The 22,564-nt window shown below is 41.0% G+C and overlaps 2 protein-coding genes across 5 annotated transcripts in view; one reads left to right on the plus strand and one right to left on the minus strand.

The window, feature by feature from the left end:
* The window catches only part of ARHGAP15 (Rho GTPase activating protein 15), a 321,093-nt gene extending 310,961 nt beyond the window's left edge, over positions 1-10,132 (plus strand). The window contains exon 14 of the mRNA XM_071435464.1: positions 8,850-10,132. Within this exon, the coding sequence (XP_071291565.1) occupies positions 8,850-9,033 (184 nt within the window). The 3' untranslated portion in view covers positions 9,034-10,132. The remainder of the gene's footprint in view (positions 1-8,849) is intronic.
* GTDC1 (glycosyltransferase like domain containing 1) overlaps positions 1-22,564 on the minus strand; it is a 318,453-nt gene that overhangs the window by 48,252 nt on the left and 247,637 nt on the right. The gene's annotated exons all lie outside the window — the stretch shown is intronic.

The raw sequence follows: 22,564 nt of genomic DNA on the forward strand, positions 1-22,564 counted from the left end.
AAGAAGGGACAGAGGGTCTCCTGTGTGTTTTCCATATCCCCCCTGCTCTGGGTGTGCTGCTCAGAGTGGCTTCTCTCACTGAGGTACAAACCAGAGCTGGTGGCTCTGTTTTTTTGCCACATACTTTCTGTTTGTCCATCATTAAGCACATCAAAGCCTCGGTGTCCCCATCAGGAAACAATGCTGTTAATAACATTAATCCACCTTTATTAAGAGCCTTTAGCTCTATGGAGGAGCACCAAATATTATTAAGACAAAGACAAGAGGATAATAAGGAAACGTGTTTTTTCCCTTGCTGACCTAGTTTCTAACCTCACTTTAAAATCTTCCCTTGATTTTAATTATGCTTAATCTAAAGCTAAGCTCACAAATCTAGCAAACTTAAGGGCTGCTTTTAAAGTGAATTTTCTCGCCTGTCAGAGTTCCTCAAGCTTTCTGTGCTGCAGTCAGGAGTTTATTTCCAGCCCAGGCACAGAGCTGGGGCATTTCTCTGCCAGCACAGTGACTCTTGGGCTCCTGAGCTCAGGCACCACCTTGCTCCACTCGAGCCTGGGCACCACAACATTCTTCACAGAACAATTGCAGTCCTTTTCTCATCAGCCATAGCCAGAGGCAGCAATAAGGGTGAAGGATATCTATCATGAAAAGTCCAGTGTCAATGTGTTCCCCCAATTTATTTACTGACCTTCAATGCAACAGCCATACTCCTGACCCTCATGAGATGAAGCCTAAGGGGAAATGGCACTGAGCACCAATTCCATATCCTGTTGTTCTGTGGTCTAAATTAAGTGCTAATTAATTACCACTGGCATCTTTGGCATTGCCTGTCAAATTGGATTTAGGATATCCTTTTGCTGTTTAAACAAATAGCCCTACATCTAAAGCTAAAATCCCACGTGTCAGCATTTTCTTTACTTTTAAATTTTTATTTTAAAATCCAGTGAGTATGTTCATGGATTTTGCAGGTAGAATTCAAATAAAAGAAACAGGAATTGATATTGTCAATTTTGATTAATAGTCCCTCATTAATAAACATCCTGTTATTCAGTTTCCACCTGCAGTTGCTGATGTTGCCTGGAATCAATTAACTCATATAATTTGATTTATTTTACAAAGACATTTTTGGATGTGCTGTGCTGATGATAAAGGTTCTATATTTACAATTTCTGATTTAAGCGAGATTGTTACTAACTGCTTTTTATTTGTAATGTTACAAGAAAGCTTTGGGCATTCTTGAACAAAAATATTTAAACCATTTAAAAAGTTAAAGCTTTATTTATTTAAAACTATCTGTTTCCTTCTGAACTTCACAGGCCACAAAAACATACAAATCCAGGAACTATGACAGGTTGGTCTTTACAGCACGTTAGTTGTTCTGGAGAAAAAAATATATCAGAAGTTATTTTTTAAATAAATTTAAAAAATATTCAAGCATAGCAGAAGTTACACCACCAGCTAAAAATACATTTTGGGCATTAAGGTGGTATACTTCTGTCTGAACACTTATTATTCTATGTAGTCTCACGCTGCCTTTGTCTACTATCCAAACACCTCTAAGAAGTACATCAGCCTCTGCCCAATATCTGCCACGGGGGGTTTTCCTCACTCCCATCCCCTCCTCAAAGAGAGGCTCATGCTCACAGTGCCTGTGTGGCTTTTGGGCAGGGATTTGCTCTTGTTTGAGCTGAATTTGCTGCTACAGGGCTGCGAAAGAAGGCAGAAATGAATGCCTTGTGCACAGAGCTGCAGGCAGAGGAGTCCAGGATGCTCCTTGGGGAAGTTCATGGCCTTCAGCTGGGTCCTACCAAAAGCTGTGCCCAAAGAGGCAAACTGCAGGCACAACAGCAACGTGGACTAGACAGATCTGTCCTCTTAAGAGCACCAGTCAGAACCAGTTTGCATTCACACACAAAAAGCTAAAACCCAAGCCAAACTGGGAGGACAGAGTGCTGGCTGTCAGTAAATGGAAGAACTTAGCAGGTCAACCAGTTGGATCAGTTTTCCAAAAGAGTGAGCAGGAATTTTAGTAATGGGGAAGATTTTGTGGAAAGATATTGAATCCATCTCTTTGATACAATTTGGTTTGGGGGAGTAGGACCTGATCCTTTGCCATACCAAGGTCCTTGGTGGAGCCACAATGTGGTGATAGGTTCCTGCCCTTGCTGTCCATGCACCAGTGTGCCCCTCCTGCCTTTGGAGCTTCTGTGACTCAGAAGATGTCCAGAAAAACAAACAATCCCAAGGCTGAGGTGCAGATAAACTGTTACCCACCCCCTCACAGCTCCTCAGTGGAGCAGGAGCACCTCCCCTTGTGCAGAAGAACAAGCAGGACTTCTCCAAAGCACTTTCCTGAATGGCATTTCCTCCTGAATGTAGAGGCTGCAGTATCTTTAGATACCCAAATGTGTTTTTACATGATGCCCTCAGCCACAGATGAAGCCTTTCTCCACAAGACAGGCGTTCTGTGAGGTGTGTGCAAAGGCAAGAGCCCACACGCTCTTCTGCAGGGTCGTCGCAAGGGAAGCAAAGTTCACCCAGTGCTGAGGAGGCTTTATTTTTAACTGTTCTCCTATTAAACCAGGCTAAGCCAGAATAAATGCCTTTCCTCAGCTTTTCACAGTCTATTCAGCCAACTGTGAAGCAATGTTCAGCGTTAGTTTAGTTATTATTCTCATTTAGGGCCAGGCTCCAAGGCAGTTCATCCAGGGAAGGGCTCATGCTGTGAGATATGCAGGGGATCCCCTGAGGAAGCCCATTCTCCACCAGGGCCCTGTCAGCTGTCCAGGTACTATATATAGCCACCCAATGGTCACATTTAAAGCCTGGTCTGTGGAGGAAGACAGCATTGAGTGCTCCTTCTTGTATCCCAGAGCAACCGAAGAGAAGGGATTTTTCCCAAAGTGCTGTAACACGAACCCACAGCTGCAGAGCACAGGAAGCCTATGGAGTTTCTGTAGGCCAGGAGCCATCGAGGCTATTTTCAGCAAAAGCAAGCTCTCAAGTATGTCTGAACTATTTCTGACCTCTCTTGTAACATATCCTACACCATGACCTGGTTTCTCTATTACCAGCCTAGCCATTGTTTCAAATTCTACCTATGGAACAAACAGGGATTTAAAATGCCTTCATGTTTTACACAGCTAGATGCAACTAGCTTAAAACTGTATTAGTGCACTGTGACCCCTGAGTTGTGCTTGTTTGTTGTGAAGGAAACTACACGGCACATTTGGAAAAGGACAGACATTGTGGTGCTTTGGAGCTCCTCTATAAGCAGAAGCCTCAGATCTCAGTTCCGTACACACCAATCTCCCTGTTCCCATCACAGTGTACAGATCTCACAAGCTGAGGATCCATCCAGTGATGATGTTTGCATCTGCTTAGCTTTACCACCTGGTGAATGTCACTGCAATGCACCTGAGCAAATCACCCATACAGCCAGGACATAGATAATAAAGAGGTTTGGTCTGCACTCATAAAATACCAAGAATCTGAATTTAGTGCTGAATTTGAAATTTGTCTATGTAGTAGTGCGAGGAAGTGAACAGTTGACACAAATAGAGTTTGTGGCATCAGGGGCTCCCTGACCACCAGCTACCTCCATAAGTTTCCCAGGTTGGAGTTAAGTAATGCATAGGCCCTTCCCTCTTCCTCCACAATGTATTTTGGTTTCTCTCCTCAGAAAGAAACCAGCTGGGTATGGATATGTCTGCAAGGTTTTGATCTGTTATAGGACCCCTATTTAAGAGGACTCTCAAAGCTGAAGTTCACTTGTCTTTTTAGTACCAAAACCCACTCAGGTTCTTCCCAAGAAACAGCGACTGCAGCTGAACTGAAATAAATTGACGACAGAAAATGATGTGGCTGTGATATACTGTATCTCAGGAAAGTGTGTAACAGGCCTTAAACGAAAAGGAAATATGTTGAGGAAAAAACCTGATAGTTTAGGTTATCTGTGCTTCATGTTATAGCTGTGGTTCCTTCCTAACACTGAAAAACCCAGCTGCAAAAGCCCTGCAAAAATGTGCTTATACACACACAGACATTATCACTTCCTAGGACAGTACGTTTTATTATCAGGTTATTTTCCAGTACATTTGGCACAGTTAAGGTAAGTATATTAACTTTACTTCCAAATAAAGAAAACAAAGTTGTACTGAATGTCTCAGCCACTGTCAATGACTTAAGAACTGACAGGAGGTCCAAGTAATCAACCCTGTCTACAGCACTGAGCTTTCCCCTGGGACACCTCCTCTGATCATACAATGTATCTGACTGGCATGGATGTAGAATTGCTTTCAATAAAGATTTTATTTCAAGGTTGGATGATTCTTTCACAAATGTCTTGTCTCTAAAGCAAAGTATGTAATACCTGTTATTTTTTAACTCCTGTGAACCAGCGTTTGGGAAGGAGAGGAGCGTAAAATGTTGAGCTGGAAGCTGTTCATCATAAGAGACAAATTTTAACAAACTGATTGGGAGCTCTGCAATACCAGAAGTCAGAAAGCTGCTGCATAAAAACTGGCCTGTACCAGTGCAGTGAAGAGGCCTGTTAACAAAATTATTGCTGGGGAGAGCTGAAGGCAGCTGAGCCCTTACCAGGGCCAAGTCCTTAAGCTACAACATTACATTTGCATATGCCTGAGAAAAGATAGGAAAGAGACATTGGCTAATTTGAGGATAATTATTGGCAAAGTGAATCAATGGGAGGCACACACTTTGACCTATTAAGGCAGTTCACAGGAACTTACATTTCAAATCAGTCCCATCATCCGTGAGGATGGGCAACTCTGGCTATGACAGCGGTTGCCAGCACAGTTCAGCACAGCCACAAAACCCTCCCAAATGAGTGTCATGGAACACCCCACTCAGAGAGGGGCTGGGTCCTGATTCCATAAGGTTAGTTCCTATACCAAGAGGAGAGATGACACAAATACAGCATTTTTAATCTTTTTTGGTGGAGTTCCATTTATTCCTATTTATCTTTAATCTCTCTTGGCCTCTGTGTTGGTCTTGGTTTCTGTCTCTAGTGGCAGCAGAGACTTCCTTGGTGAACACAAATATTGTGCATAACTGGAGGACAGGATTCTGATAACAACAAAACCTCATTTTATCCCTCTGTCCTCCACTGAATTCGGGGGATGGCATTTCCTACACCTGCCATTCTAGCCCATAACCTCATACCAAGTGACCCCTTCTTACTCTTCTGATCCCCTCATTTTGTAATGTGTTGTCCTTTTGTCACAGTCTATATTACCAGTTCATGGAAGAATGACAGGATTGTCCTATTGAAAAGTTACCCTTAAATATAATTTAAAGCAGTGAAAGAATACCAGGCATGGCTAAAACCAGTTCTGCTAAGGGTAGAAACGCCTCTGACATTGAGCAAAATTAAATCCTTGTAGGCTGGAAAAGGATAAGAAAGTAAAAGTGAGCAGTTCTCAAAGCAGCTGGCTGTACCCTCCAACACTCTCCAGCCTACTGTAAAACAGTGTCCTTTCCAATGGGATTTTCCTCCCTAAGCACACTGAATTCCCCAATGTTTTATGTGCAATAGGAATATTAAGATGTTGAGGAGTCAGAGTCACTGTGGAAACCCTTTCTCCTCCTCAGCAGTTACTACAAAGTAAAAATGGATGAAGAACATTTCCCAACACCTACTGCGTTTGGAGCAGTAATCCAGTGTGCTTTCCAAACGTCAAAATTAATAATGATTTTATTTAGAGAGTTTGAAAAGTGTAGGTTTAATGGAACTAGAGAGCCAAGTCACCATACAATGACCCTCTTAGCTGTAGGCTTGCCCTGCTCTCCGTCACACATTTTCCAGCTTGCAGTTGCCTTGGCAACAGCCAAAGCATAAATTCCAAGTATTTTTCCTTATATATGTGCCATTGACATTACAGCCCTCCTATCAGACACTTCTGCTGTTTTAATTCATCATTAGTTTCATTACTATTAATAATGAGAACTGTATTTTCTGCGTTTCTCCTGACTTGTGATTTTAAGGACTGAAGACATTCTTGACACTCGGTTATTTTGGAGAGGAAAAAAAAATAATAATCTTGTGCAGCATAGCACCCAACAATTTCTTGATATGGTTCCAACATCTGTGGCACCAGATTATAGATTGTTTCTAAAATAACCTTAAATTGATGGATCATTGCTCCTTTCATTTGGGCTTGACAAAAAGTACCTCTGGCATTTCCTTTCACTCTTTATGTTGAAAATGGTGTGTCACTCTTTCTGCTCTTTTTCTTGCCAAAAAAAGAATTCTTGTCCATTTTTTCAATATTTTCTCTTTTAACAACTCAATTTCACCTAGTAGCTATGGTGAAATAACTAAGTGTGCATATTTTGTTTTGATTTGCACTGACTTCTTCTTTTGTATGATGATAAAAATATCAGTTATAGAATTTCTTTGGTAAATGTCTGTAATCCAAAAAGACATAAAGTCCAAAACTTATAATTATTCTGTTCAGGGTGGATTGAGTTCCTTCCTTCTACTTCTTCAGTAGCTGTCTTTTACCACATATTTAACTATTCAGACTTTCCATGTTTCCAAGTTCACTTGCTTTATGGGTTTTTTTGTTCTTATGGTGCAAACAAGTGAAACTGCATTGTTATACCAAGGATTTTCAATACAGTACTTTCTCAATACAGTACTGCTTATTCTAGCATTAAGCTCAGGGAACACGAATTTACACAAATTTTCTTAATGCCACGTTACATATGAGCCACAGTTCCTCTCCATCACCAGCACACACCAAGCACAGCCTCCATTGCCTCATGCCATATCCCCACCTCCTGATTGCTGGGAAATGTTATCATGCCTGGACTTTGCCAGGATGTCACAAGAAGGATGGAATTTCCAGGATAAACCAGGAAAATTATTCTCCTTCAGGAAGATGGAGTGTCCCCATCAGGAACAGGGGGTCTCAACACCTTGCTCCACATTTTACAGGCAAAGGAAGGCAGTCCCCCAGTCCCTTCAGTAAACTGAGCTCTGTCGCCACATTTCTTCACCCTGATTTTCCTCATCCATGGTCCATTGCTTCCTTCTCCCTGCAAGGGGTTTCTCCTTCAGCCCCATCAGTGCTATCCATCATCAGCATCCTCTTGTCTCAAAGCCATGGCTGATGCTGCTAAATTGATTATTTCTACAGTTACCCAAGACAAAGCTGCTGAATTTCCCCCTCCAGTGAACATGCATCTCTACTCCTGCTGATGTCATCTCCAAATACCTTATGAAGTTTCGAACTTTTACCACATAACAAGCTCAACAGAAATCAAATCTCTCTCCTGGAGAGATCCCCAAGCTTTCTGTACATGCCTCTGCATAAGTGGCATGAAGCAAAACAATCTCATCACCTCTGTAACATTTTTAATTGTGATAAAGATGTGTGACATCCATCAGAAGCCCACGCAGTCACTTGGCAATGAAACTTCTAACTTTTGAGACTTTCTGAACTCCTAAGAGAAGAGATGATATATTAATATTACCACAGAGGAAAGATAATTAATTTTTTAAAAAAATTAATGAAGATGCTATATTTTAAGAAACTAATAGTTAAGCCAATCTGATTAGTGCCATATGGAGAGTGTTTTGTGCAATGGACACCACGGTTACTAGCATGAGGCAGAAGTAATTCTTCCTATTTATATATGGGGAAAAAAAGCATGAGTGTTGATGCTCCAGGAATGTGGCAAACGATGAGATTGGCACAAATCCACAAGAGATGCTTTTTGCTGTGTGACCCACCCACTAACATGAAAGAAACACTTTTCTGAGTACCTGGAGCCGTTAGGTCTCACAAAATTTCTTTCCCTTATAATGTGGCTTGCTGTAAGTTCAGCTGCAGGTATGGCAAAACAGAGACAGCTGTGATGGCTTTTAAAAGGCTGTCTGGATTTTTAAAAGGTAAATGAGTGACAAAGGGAGGGGGGGAAAGCAGAACTTGGCTTCAACAATCCACTTGGAATACTGGAGTTAAAACTAGCAGGTTAAGGAGGCATCCATAAATTCAAACATTTACATAATAAAGCTACATTTAGTTTGCATTCCTTGGTGGAGCTGTGCAATTTATTTATAAAATATGTGTCTTCATTTACTAGTCTTTCCAACCCTGGGATACATAATATATTCTGGAGGGTTGAGGGAAATGGATTTCTACCTAGTCTGTACTCACCACTGCAGAGATTTATGCCAAACTTCCTATCTAAACTCCATCCATTAAACCTGTACTGTTCTTAGACCAGACTTCTCCATCCTTAATGCCCTTTCCACAGGAATATTAAGTCTTAATATAGACACAAGATCAACTTTTAATAATAATAGTCCTTCTCTTGTAATTTTGTGAGTAATAAAGATATCAAAGGTTATAATCCTTACCATTATTTTCTAAGTCATCTCATTAAGGTATGTGGTTTCTGTGTCTTTCAAGAAACTTTGTGTCAGGATAAGGCATGCAAAAGTCTTTAGTTACATAAATTTCACCATCCATTTCAGACCATACTCACTTTATTGGATTTAAATTAGCAGAAGGAATGTGTTTCATATGAGCCCTATATTAAGGGGCTTTTTTTTTTGGTTTTCACAACTCTTTCAGTGCTGGAGACCATGTTAAGAGAAGCAAGGAATCTTCTCCCTGGCACTACAAAATCCCTCCTTCCCTTCTTTGTCACACTGGCAGACATTTCCCTTGCCTCCCTGTCTTCTTTCTTTTGGATAAGTTAACCAAGCAAACACCCCTATCAGGAGAAACATTTAAAAAGTGCCTCTATGTGCTTCAAGAGCAACAGTGACTCCTCTGACACCCTTCTTTTTTAACCAGTTCTTTCCTTTTTGTCAACAGGATAGCAGCCAAGGAATCCGTGAATCTTATGTCAACACAGAGCTTAGGAATTGTGTTTGGACCAACACTCCTGAGACCTGAAAAGGAGACAGGGAACATGGCAGTCCACATGCTGTACCAAAATCAGATAGTTGAACTTATGCTGAGCGAGTACAGCAAGATCTTCAGCTCGGAGGAAGACTGACAGACAGGGCCTGTTATTGAAAACGTTCACATCTGTCTTGATGTCTAATATTTTTACATTTCTGTAAACATATTTCTGAAATATTTCTTTTTCTTTCAAGTGACAGATGCCTCATTTTGTGCAAACTTAATGATGATTTTGTGTCTAATTTTCAAACATTGGAATAAAAAATATTGTCAACATTTGCCTATATGTATTCTGCATTAACCCTTTGAGAGTTTCATTATGCTAGCACTCCAAGTGTCACTTTTTCTGCAAGCTGAGCATACAGCATATGGCCCTAGACCATAGAAAATGCTGTTTACCAACATATGCAATGGCACAGAAAGACAGATAATAATTGAGGAGGTTTGTGGAAAATGGATTAAAGTATGTATATTTAAAGCAATGAATTAAAGCAGTGACACAAGATCATTCATAGCTAATCTGAGTATAATTTACCTTTCTCTTTGATATACGTTGAAAATTAAAGACATGATGAATAATCATTTGTCTACCCCGAGAGCTGGGAAAAAAAATTGCATTTAATGCTTTTAAACAAATAAAATAAACAAACACAAACAAAATGAGAATGTCACCATTTGCATAACAGTGCCTAAAAGAAATTAAAAATGGAATTGGAACTTTGGCATTTTTACTTAAACGCAGTACATGAAATGAAGACATTGCATGACTGCTCATTTTAATGTAACATCCATTTTGATTCTTCATCACACTGTACATCTGCCCGCTTTCCCCAGCTATCTCATGTTCTGTAGCATTTGTATTGTGCTCCTGAGGATGCTTTATTGGTGAACTACATTAAATTCATCTAGAAAGAACTTTAAAAAAAAAGCCTTTTCATATGCCCTTAGGATTACTTGGCTAGACTTGAATCAATTTATGCATTTGATGGTTAGTTTCAGTTGTCATGGATAAACAAAAGGGTAACTGTCTAGAATATATCAAATATTGTTTCATTTTGAAATGTATGTTTCCAGCTATACACATCTCCTACCCTGTTTTGTAAAAGTATTCTGCTGATAAAATGTAGACTTATGTTTGACAGCTTTTTAATCAAGTTCAAAGAGAATAAATAAAACTAATCCAGTGTGGTAAAGAGTCTGTCTGGTTATCGATTTGTTCATAAAATGAAAAATAAACCATGTAAATAAGATGTGTGAAACACAGATCCAGAAGCAAATATTTAATGCAATTAAAGACCCCAAAACATAGGATTAATGCATAGGTCTGCTGTGCATGAGAGATATGTCTTCAATATCACCTCAGCAGATCCTGGGCTGCTTCAGTTTTTACTCGGCATTGTTGTGAAGAATTCCATGTTATTCTGGAAAGGTCACTCCTTGGAGTGGTCATTTATGGGAACAAATAAATAATGAGGCCTGATGGTTAACTAAGACCAGGCTCTTTCATCAGGTGCTAACACAGGCAGAAAACACCAAGAAAACATAAAAACCAGCCCTGAGATGGTTTTTATGACTGCTCACATGTCAGAAAAATCAAGCAAAACAGAGAGGTAGTGACCAGTAATTAAAATGAAAAACACGAAACCAAACAAAAATCTCCCTCGTATCACAAATATCCAGCTCAATAACTTCTGAACAAAACTATAATGTACTGGAGAGCCCAGATTCACTTTATGTTCAAGAAAATATTTTTCATGTTAATGTCAAGCCATGAGTACTTAAACAGTGATGCTTTTCAGGATCATCATCTATAGACTCTTTTAATAGCAACAAACCAGGCGCTGTTTATAGCCTGTGGAAATGACTGGAAGAAAGATAGTCAGAAGTTCAGTCTATTCCTTAATAAAGACCATTCACATTATGGCCCCACGGGTGCTCACAATCATGCTATTGAAGTAATTTCTGCTATTACTGGAAATGAAAAGTTCACTTGTTACTTGGAGCCTGTTGCACTCAGAAGAAAAGATTCTTAATTAATTAATTAATCTTCTTTCAGGCTTTCTTCGGAGCATGGAGACTCCTCTTGTCTGGTTTTTGTAAGACAAGGCTTATGAAATGCACCATATCTCTCTCAAGATCAACTGGTTTAAAGGGGGGGGGAAAAAAAATCAAGGAAACTTTTGGACACACGAGCTTTTCTTTGGGTTTGAAGGGTTCCTTACATGAACATTGTAAAAAAGTGCTGACTGCTCTGCTAAATGCTCTGTTACATTGCAGCCTGGACGTGGGCAGACAATCTGGGGGGACACAAGTGGCTCTCACCAGAGGAGTGTATAAATCCAGGGCCTGTAGCAGATGCCTTTCTTTTCTCATCTCGACAACACAAAGGAATGGCCATGCCTTGCTACCAAGCTGCTTCCTTCCCCAAGAGACCAATTCTTCCTGTCTCTCTTAATACATACATTAATTTAATGGGAAAAATTACTGACTCAACCATTAGTCAAAGAGCCAGCCCTTCAAGCCCTGCCATCAGCAGAAACCAGAAGGATAAAGGAGGGGAAGAGTAGGAAAAAAATAAAAATAAAAAAAAAATGTTCAAGCCTTAACTGCAGCAGGGTTTCTTTCTCCTCCTGCTCAGGCAGTTTGCTCTTTATTACCCAAGCTCACAGCCCAGGACTCAGACAGACTCTCACTGCTGGACATAAACATTTCTAAATCCCAAAAGTGTCCAAGTTTTGCAATTCACCAAGGCTGTACTGCCACCACATTGCTCTTCCAATTGTTACTTATTGGAATATTCACTATCACTTGGTAGCAGTTCTGCTCAAACTCTGCTAAATATTTAGCAAGTCAAAATTAGACTTGCAGAAGACCTTTCTTTTTCAGGAGCCAGCATCAGTTTGAGAAGGGCCATAGATATTTTGAGCAAGGAGCTATTAATGGTAAATGATCAGAAAAATGAAGGCTGAAAATGCAGCAGAGACAAATATGTCCAAGGATCACTGTTTCTCCGCATCTTCTCCCTGTGAAGAGCATCTTCTACTCAAACTCATCTGAGAAGCACGAGCACAAAACTGGGACTGATTCAGTAAGAGGAGATATCAGAAATAAACCTCTAACTGAACCAAAAAAGGGCATTTCCAGCTACAAAATTTTCCTCATTAAAATAAAGGTAAAACATCAGTGTATTGAATTGTAAGCTTTAGTGAGAGACTGTCGGTTTTTAACTCAAGAAATTCTACTCCAAAGCAGGATTTCTACAACAATTATGAGACACACTGACTTGCTGAGCTACAGCTAAAAGAGGAGACAAACTCCCCTGAACAATTCTTTATTCCTCTTTTTATTTACATACATGTAGATAAACATTTTTTGGAGGCAGCATACATTTTAACAGTTCTTTCATTCTCTGCCAGCACAGTGCAGGTAACACTCAGCCTTTTTTTGCAAGCACCCCGTGCTGCAGCAGAGCCTTAGGCTGTCGTTCAGCCCAAGGCACTCAAGAAGTTCAGCTAATCAATTTCCACACAGGACACAGACCGTGGGTAGAGCTGGGACGAAAGCTGGGAAGGGAGTTGGGCCCGCAGTCACCCCTGCAATCAGGCAGGGTGTAGATTTTACATGGCTAATCCTCAGAGGAGGCTGGCAAACAGCAGGTCCCTGCACGGCGCTCCTGATGCAGGAAGGAAACCTGGAGCTCAGGGAAGCTGAGCATCATCAGAGGCGTGGGTCTCATCACAGCTCCTGGGCTCTGCAGGATGCAAAAATGGAGCCCAAGGCAGTTGTTTTGTAGAACATAGGAGCCTTTCCTAGCACCCACTTTGGGTTAAAAATCAACAACTTTCCCTAAAGGTCAAGGGACAAACAAGTGGCCTGTGGAGGTCAGGCTGAACCCAAAACTTTCTCTTCAAGAAATGCTTCAGGATGCTACTAAAGCAACAATCTCATCCTTGTGCCAATTTCCCACGAGTGATCACAGCAAATGAATGTCCTCTACCATCACTCCAGGCTATTTTTACACTACACAACCTCATACTTCCAAACATACCTGAAATATTGTGTCCAATTTTACTTAGAGAGCCTTGTTGCAAAGATTTATTTCATGTTGGGTAGAGAACATGAGCCCTCACTACTGTTTTTCACACAAAACAAACATTGATGTTTAAAATAAAGATGAATTCCATACTCAGGACAGTTGGGGATGCAATGCCACTGCACATAAATGTGTGAGAAACTGAGGCACAGAGACACATGTGTCAAAAGAGAACTTTCTATTTTAGTGCTCTCTTTATTCAGACCCATCTTTCTTGTTTTTTTCCCCCTTGCTTTTTAAGTAGGCTCATAGAATGGTTCGGGTTGGAAGGAACCTTAAAAATCACTTCATTCCAAAGCCCTGCCTTGGGCAGGGACACCTTCCATTATCCCAGGTTGTTCCATACCCCATCCAACCTGGCCTTGAACACTTCCAGGAATGTGGAGTCCACAGACATTCTGGGCAAACTGTGCCAGGACCTCACCTCCCTCACAGACACTTTCTATTCACCGCTAATAATCAGAGATTTGGGGTTTTGCAGGCACCCAGCCCTGCAACCCAAGAGCAGGGCAACCTCAGAGACCACAGAACAGAATGAAATTTGTCTTGCAGTGCCTTGACCATGGTGAAGTTTTCTGACTTTCTATAATTTGCCCTTAAACCCTCAGAAATGCTTCAAAGGTGCTGGGAATGCACCATCTCCCACCAAAGCAGGCTGTCTGCACCTCCAAGATACCTGGGGCCACCCCTTACGCCTTCAGTGGAAGTTGAAGGCTTTGTTCAACAAGTTTAAGAGGGGCCACAAAACACTGCAAGTTCAGATTGAGTGCAAATTAGTTATCCACAAAACACCACCATTTTAGAGCACATTTCAGTTAATAAAATGCAGACTCAAATTCCACACGGTTCTTCTCTCCTCTTTGTCAAAAGGCAATTTCTGCGCTCAGCTCTTCTCCATAAGTTTTTTTGGCTGCATTTCTGGTGCATAAAGGGAACAACCACCTCTCCACCAGTGATTTATATGTTGTCTCAAAGCTTTCAAAGAAGCAGCTCAGAAGCTTTTTGGTTACAATTTGGGGTAGGTGTTGGTATGGTCTCTGCTCTGGAAAATTAAAGTGACCATACTGAAAGTGGTTTGACCAGCCCATTTCTCAGGCTCCAGCCTGCCCATTGCAGTAACAAAGGTAGAAAAAGTCCAGTGTTATGTCAACCTTTCCCACAGGGGATGTTTCTTTGCAGCACCAGGCAGTAAATGGTTTTAAATAAATGGCTGAACACCCTGTATACAGTTCTGTCTTTATGTAGTTTCTGTCACTTATTATCCATTTTTAATCCTGCTAGGCTCTTTGTCTTAATGGTATCTGATGAATTTCCCAGGTTAATTATGCACCATGTAAGAAAATATTTTACTTGTATCACTTTTAAATTCATTAGCTTTTAGTACCATTGTATAGCACTCTGCTTGCTCTTGATTTATGGGAAAGGCTAAATAGGATCATCTGAGTGACCTCTCCTGGCAATTCACTCTCCTATATACCACTAACACATCACCTCTCATTTGTCTCTTAATCAATTTAACCTTCCCTCAAATGGAAGATCTGCCACACCTCTTATAACTTGCTCTGTCTTTCACTGGATGCTCTGTGCATCTATTCTGCCTTTTAGAACCAAGCTCTTAAGCATCCAAGGGGGAAGAATCCTTAATATTTTCATTATTGAACCCTTTACAGCTCTTAAAATAATCAAGCTTCTTGTTTGTGTCTGATTTCTGCTCTGCACTGAAGAACTGAACTGTCCTTATTGCCTGGACCAGGTTCACAAGGGAATTTGGGGAATTAAATGCTATTTTTGTCTATACAGAGAATGTGCCAGTGCTGCTGCTTTCTCCCTTGTGGCTACTTCACCTTGCAGCTCTCCAAATTTCCATCAGCAGCTTCAGCCACATAACCCTGGCTATCTGGTACCTGCCTGGACCAACTCTTATCTTGGGCCCCTTGCAGTCTTTTACCCACAGGGCAGGTGGGTAAAAGGGTGAGCAGGGTCTGCTTCTGCCCTTTGTTGTTGCAAATTTAAAATGCCAGCTCAGGGACACGGGGCTTGGAACCCGCTACAAAGGTCCTGCACAGTTCATCAGCTCCCCCAGCACAGCTGCAGTGTGGGGCTGGATCCCCACCCTCCCATGGGGAGGCACATGGGCGATGCTGTGCACACTCTTGTTTTTCAGCTGGAGGACCCACATTTTCACAGAACCACAGATTCCACACACCCCCAGGCCACGCAGTGCTGCAGGAGCACAGAGCTGGTGCTCACCTTGCTCCACAGGACACCGAGTTCAGACAAAGCAACACAATAGCACGGCTTACTCCAGATTTACGGGGCGTTGTTGGTTGAAAAACAAATCAAATTCCCTCTTGTGTTTATGATGTGCTTTACCTCAAATGGGAGAACTGAAAAATAAGGCAACTACCTTAAACAAACACGCCCTAAGATGCAAAATGTGAGCACCTTCCTTAGACCTCTGGTGCTATTCTTTTTCACATTGTGTCTCTTTGAAGTGCACATAGCCAAAACCATTGGCAGTGCTTTCCCTCTGATGCTGCAGTTTTTGAGAGTATTATGCATATTGCAGATGCGGTTTTTTTGCACTAGATTGAAAAAAAGAAATAATCTTATTAAAAATGTAAAAGGATTTCAGGGTTCTGTGCATACTCAGAGAAAAGAGAGATGTCAACAATAAACATGCCATCTGAACAATACGGAAGGACCTCTGTCCCATGGGCATAATAGATGTTTTATTAATAACTTGCTTTTATATATTTTTCTCATTTCCCAAAACAAAGGGAGGAGGGGGGAAAAATGAAAAAAAGAAAAAAAAAAAAAAATGAATGGGTTTGGAAATCAAAACATTTCCTTGACTGGACAATTGAACACAGCGGGATAAATTGAGACCTGGTGCATTTTCTGGGTCTGTGTTCTCCTGTCCTGGGTGTATTTCTTACATCTGATGGGGGGAAAGCCCCCCTGGTTCTCCAGAGTTTATCATGGACTACATCAGCTCCAGCTAATGGATTGAAAAGTTGGGTCTTTTAAGTGGCTTCAGCAGACTCAGCACAAGCTGAAAAAGATGTTACTCATTGTCTGAGACTGCTGGACATGGTGTAAGAAAGGAGAGAGAGGACAGGGGCCACTTTTTACCTATTCTGGAAGAAACAGCAACTCTGACACAGGAAACTAATACTTTTCCTGATTTAAGTCAGCCTTGTTTTGCCAAGTAGATGCCTCAGGAATGGATAAAAGGGACAGATGAGTCTTTGCTCCTCTAGGTGCCTTCAACAGGAGTGCATGTCCAGACCATGAGGTCTGGCCCATATCAAGTGATTAGGTCCAGGGAATGGTCACCCTCCAGAGGCATTTTACCCTCTTTATTCACTCTCTTTACCATGATATATTTTCCTCCCCTCACACAGAGCCTGTGTTTCAGGTAATTGAGACCTCTTTGGAAATGCTGTTCCTACAGTGCAGGCCCTCAGTGAACCAGTTTTTCATCCCAAATGGCTTTCATAAACCTAGGCAAATATGGCAGGGGGATAGAGGGACATGGGATGAATTAAGGCATGGGGTGTTGGAAAAATATGATCTTTAAGATCCCTTCCAACCCAAACCATCCTATGATTCTGTTCTATGAAGGGAAAGAGCACCTAAAGTAATTTTCCTCTTCCATTTTCTGCCACTGTACATGACCTGGCCTATTATAGAACAACACTTACATTTTGTTTTTTGGATAGTCTACCTGTACATATAGATGGAAAATATTATGGAAATAGATGCTTCTAGAGAAATCTGTGATGTTCTTAGAGGCTGAGAAAGAGGAGGGCTCCACCTCAGAAGCAATGCCATTTATCCCTAAGATCATCAGTAGGTATTTGCTAGGAAAGTATTGCTTTGGAGCAAATAAAGAGAGGTGAACCTTAAGATCCATGGCCAGAGGGTCTACAGGCTCCTCTCAGGCACTAGAATACTTTTCCAGTTTGCAGAAATTCCTATTTACTCACATAAAGCTTTAATTGGTTCCTATCCCAAATAGTTCCTACCCAGATTAGATTTTACCCTGTGAAGGCCAAAACCTTTTTTTAATTCTTTTCTTACTTGCATGGTTGGGGATTCATTCATAGAAGAATTGGAACATTTGACCCCAGACATGCCCAAGTGCAGAAGGAATCCTTCACTTGCATATCAGCTTGGGATGCCTTTTTCTGCCTTACACAAATTCACTTTGCAAGGCTGCAGGGGTCACAAGCTGTGCTTCTTGCCTTTCCTAGGGACACTCTCCAGTGAAAGAAACCAGGGAAACTCACTGGACAGAAAGGAATAAGCTGTCTAATTAAGAAGCAAGTGTGCATCTGTCTCAGGCCACTTGCCAAGCATAATGTGGTGGGGAGGCAAATCATTGTGCTGCTGGAAACTGCTCCCTTTGGGCTGGCTGACTCCAGAAGTGCAGGGGACAGACGCCTCTCAGTCAGGTTCAGGACTTTCTGTGCCCACCTAATGCTGAGGAAGTTGTGGGATTTGTCAAAAGTCCATCTGAACACAAACATGCCAAGGGGTTCCTGAAGCTCAGACAGCTCTGAATGCTGACTCTGATTTACTTATTTAAAGCTACACCTTGCACGGCTGTGAAATCAGAGGTACAAGTGCACAGTAGCAGATGTGCCTCACTTTTATCTCCAGGAACCTGTGGCCAGACTGTGACAAAATGAGCCCAGATGTGGCAGGTGTCACCAGGTGGTGGGAGGAAAAGGAGCATGGGAGGACTCTGTCAAAATGGACAGACAGCTCAGCAGGAAAAAGCCGGATCACTTGGGAAATTTGGAACATCCCATATTTTCTGATACCCTCCCAAGAGACTCTGCTCATGGAAAGAAGTCTCCTGAACACCTGAGACTGGAGCTTGATGAAAAAGCTATTCCTGCTCTTGAAACTCATGCTGTCACTATAGGCAGAATTCCAAATGTTCCTACTGTTCCTAATGATTTTATTAATTTCACATGTATCATTCTGAAGTTAATAAGGGAAGAGGTGAGAGAGAAAGGGAGGTAGCCAGACACCCCATGAACAAACAAGAGACCCCTAAGCACCATCCTGCTACCACAGATGATGCAGGTGAGATCAGTGTCCATGATACCAATAATGATTTTGGCAAGTGTATAATTTTTCAACCTTCATCCATCTTCTAGAAAAAAAAAAGTCACTGTGGTACTGATTTCTCTTACACAGTCACTCTTTAGCCAGTAAGGTCCTGAGGTGGCCTCTACCATCCTTGTGGTCTGAGGAGCACATGGAGAGACTGATGCAGAGCATAGATCAGATGTCAAAATCCTTTTTAACCCTTTTTCTCTCCTCTTCATCAACCAAACCTACAAATGCTTCAAGCGGTGTCTCATGTTAGGTTAGATATTGGGAAGAAATTATTCCCTGTGAGGCTGGTGAGGCCCTGACATAGGTTGCCCAGAAGAAGCTGTGGCTGCCCCTGGATATCTGGGAGTGTGCAAGGCCAGGCTGGACAGGGCTTGGAGCAACCTGGGACAGTGGAAGGTGTCCCTGCCTATTTAAAGGGGGTGGAACAAGACAAGCTTTAAGATCCTTTCCACCCCAAACCATCCTGTGACCCTATGATTCTGTGAAATACATGTGAAAGAGATCCCAGCTCACACAGAAACATCTTTGCTTAACATCCACCCCGTTGATGACTGTAACTTAATTACCGCGCATACTGTACCGGTGACAGTAAATATTAGTGCTGTGTGCCACAGAACAAATATCCCGTGATGAAAAATTCAAACGGTATCGAGCTTTTCATTAGTGCACTAATGGCTTTCTCACACATTCAGCTCATTTTTAACTCGACCTGCTAGGGGAAGGAAATGACATACTTTCTGTTGAATAAGACAGTGCCGAGATTACATGAAGGTGCGTTTTTATGGGTAAAGAAACGTATGCCACATTAATCTATTTTTATGCCTTGCAGTAGGTGCTGATGAGTCATTTGAATGCCAAGTTTCATTAGTAAATTGGGAGGGATATAGGCAGCTCTGTGCTAAAATAAAAATGTATATTTCATTTAAGAATGCAAAAAAAAAAAAAATTTTCAGCAGTGCTGCAGAATGTCTTAGAACACTAAGTAGGATTGTAGGATGTAAGGATTACATCTTAGAACCCTGTTTATGAAGGCAATTTTTTTTGTCCATAAAATGCACATTAGTAATACAATCTGCCCAATGTTGTATTGTTCTATCATTTCTCTATGGATCATATTAGTCAGTGTCCTGTTAACATCCATTTTATCATACTGTCCTAATATTATATTGAAATGAGATCTGGCACTTTTGGGGTCCTGTGCAAGATGAAAAAATGGGTCTCCAGCAGTCTTCCTCTTAGATATAATTGAAAAAGAGGCAGGCATGAGGGCATGCTGTGATTCACGCTGCCGGAGAGTGATCTGGAATCATTCAGATGATGAGTACATAGAGAATGCCGCGCACAGAAAGATGGCAATTTGCTGTACTAATGTTTTGAAAATGAAAATTTCTAGCTGTTTTGCAGAGGAGCTTAGTAGGAAAGGCAGAAGGAAGAAAAAAATGATAAAATCTTTTATAGTTAAGTCAGATTATTTCTGTTGTTTTTGGAGAGGCTGCACAAAGAAATGTGCTTTCTGGAGAATGGTATAAAGCGTAAATGAATATTGCTTTATTGACCAAAATAGGTATAAAATACAAGAAATGGACAGAAAACAGCAAATGAGGAAAATTCTATCCCATTCCTTGACGAGCAGTTTTACAGAGGGATCCAGGGGTACCTTTCAGGCTCCTTAAACCAAATCTTGGATCCCCACTGTGGCCACTTAGCCATAGGGATGGACACCCACAAACACGCAGTACTTCAAGCCCATAAGCCTATATTTCTGCCATCAAGCCCAATTTCCAACAGCCAAGCTGCCTGACAAGCCCCAGCAGGAATGAAAACAATGCTTCTCCCTCCTTCCAAATAGATGATAACTAATGATACCAATGTCCTATTCCTCTGGTGCTTCCACCAAGCTTTAATACTAACAAATAAATCAAACCACCACTTCCAACCTTTGTTCAGTATCTATGCTGTCAGTACTGATGCACAGTCAGTATTAAAATGTTATTTTTGTTTTTCTTCTCGTCCTTTGTTTTGACTAGCTTTGTTCTTGATATCATCATTTGGTATTAAATGAAGAAAATTCAGTACTAAATTATGTCACTTTCTTCAGGATTTTGTTGTTAAAGACTGCCAAGCTCATGCAGCTGGCCTGTCCCCAAGAGAGTGACCCAGCCACCTGACCTGAGTCCTCTTCAAGGAATTGAACCAATCTCCTGTAAAAATCCAGCTCTGTCTTTGGGACACTGGGGATTCACTCAGAGATCTGCAGAGAGAGCAGGACCACAGGGCTTGGCTCAACCTTCCAACATCCAGGGGAACATTTCATCATCAAATACATGAAAAATTATCCATTTTAGTGAATATTCTTTTCAGAAACCATGTTGTACAGTAACAACTCCTCTATCTGCATGTTGGAGCAGACAGGATCAATTCCAGTGTTGTTCAGCAGGATTTAAAATATGGTACATCCAATTTTTTCCCTCCATTTTATAGTTTAAGTTCCTCTCGCTACCCCTCACCATCCCGTGCCTTTGTTGGTGACATTTTTAAATCATCATTCCCTGCTCTCCTTAATGGATCTGGTTTTACCATTGCTATTTAAATTTTTTATAAGTCTCTGTACACTGAAACAGTCGAAGTGTGATCTTTCCAGAGGAAGGAGGAGGCTCCTTTGCTTAGGAGGAATATATGTTCTTTGTAGGGCTCTGAATGACCCAAAAAATAGATGGTTCCTGGGAAAACACTGCCAAGCACCAAGATGGGCAGTTTACTACACGTGCAAGTCCAGGTGAACAGGGAATCTTCAAGAAACTCCCATTGAGCTGAAACTGGGACCATTTTATAGCTTTCAGTTTTGAGGTCACAGTCACCCGGACTGGAAACTCAAAAATGACTTCAAAAAGGCAAATGCTAACTAGATTTCACACTAGATTTCATTTTACTTGGCATTACAGAAAGAATGCAGGTATTAAATAGACTGTTTCCTGTATACAATAAGGTTAATTAGTAGCAAGGGATGGAAATCAGTGTAGACATAACTCTTTTAGACAGGTATCAAAAATAATCCCCTGATCCCCACAGACCCCAGCTGCACTGAAAGAAGAACAATATAAAAGATTCTTTAAAAGAAATTTTTCAAACATTCTCCAGGTGTCCCAGCTATATTTAAATAGGCCTGTGGCCCCATGTGTACTCCAACCCTTTCTGCTCTACAGTTCCCTTGCTCCAAGTTAAATGAGCAGAGTACTTGCACAGAATTTTGAGGTGCAACATAAAGGATTTCTGTACAAAGAGGCTGGGATTGCAAACCGAGACAGACAGGGGAACAAAAAGAAGAATATATTCTGGACTGAATGGGACTTCCCTAAGCTCCTTATCAATAAGGTTAATAAGGGTCCATGCAATTTACTGATCACTACGATGCAACAACTGGGCTAAAGCTATAAAGAAGCTGCACAGATACCAGCTTTTTGTGCTTCTCATGGCCCACCACATTAAAGTCCCTTTACCCTTCCCCTGTCACCCCACTCAAGAGAATAAACTCCAGTCTGTGTGATTGGCCTTGCTAAAATCCCTGGTCTGCTATTACGCTTCTACCTGCCCTAGTTAAGCAGATTAATAGTTATTTCCTTGAATTTGATCCTCCAGTCCCTTTGTAATTGAAGCAGTAATGCTCAGATATTTCTAAAAATGTATTTCTGAAAAATACATTTCCTTTTTTCTCCGGTTTAATTTTGTTATCCTCAATCATATGCATGATAGAAAAAAAATCCCAAACTTCTATCTCCTTTATAAAATACATGTCATATCAAAAAGGTGACAAGAGGGGGAAAAGTAATTAGTGAGTTCACAGAGTTCAGTAGAAAAGTTAAAATAGAGTAACACATTACTTTTTATGTTAAGATTTCACAAGACAAATCTTGCCTGTGTTTTAATTGCATGTGACCCTGGCAGTCCCACTCTGAAATGAAGTGCCGTAAAATTAAAGATGACAGACGCTCAAAACAAGTCTTGTGATCTTGATTAAACTACAAAGACCACACTTTTCTCTCTGCTGCAACTCAGATATGATGGGCTGTTTTATTTGGGGAATTGCTTCATTAATGCTTTCTTTGACTAGACATGTTTATTATAAAAAAATACTGAATATGGTGATATCTTGCATAGCTAAATAAAGTCTAAAAGACAAGTAAAAAATTAGGAATCTTTAAATAAGCTCAAGACTTAAATGCTTCTTTTAAAGATCATGGGCATCTGTAGAAGGAGGTGCCAAGCATGCACCTGGAGGTACCAGCAGTGCAGGAGGTACCTGCACCGTTCCCTACCTATTCTGAAAAATAAAAGGGTTTTTTTTTCCAATTATGTCTGTAAGAACCAAATTGATTGTTCTGACAGTATTATCTGATGA

The sequence above is a fragment of the Agelaius tricolor genome, unplaced genomic scaffold (genome assembly GCF_023055355.1).
Source record: "Agelaius tricolor isolate 1412-34295 unplaced genomic scaffold, bAgeTri1.0.p SCAF_10, whole genome shotgun sequence".
NCBI classification, from domain to species: domain Eukaryota; kingdom Metazoa; phylum Chordata; class Aves; order Passeriformes; family Icteridae; genus Agelaius; species Agelaius tricolor.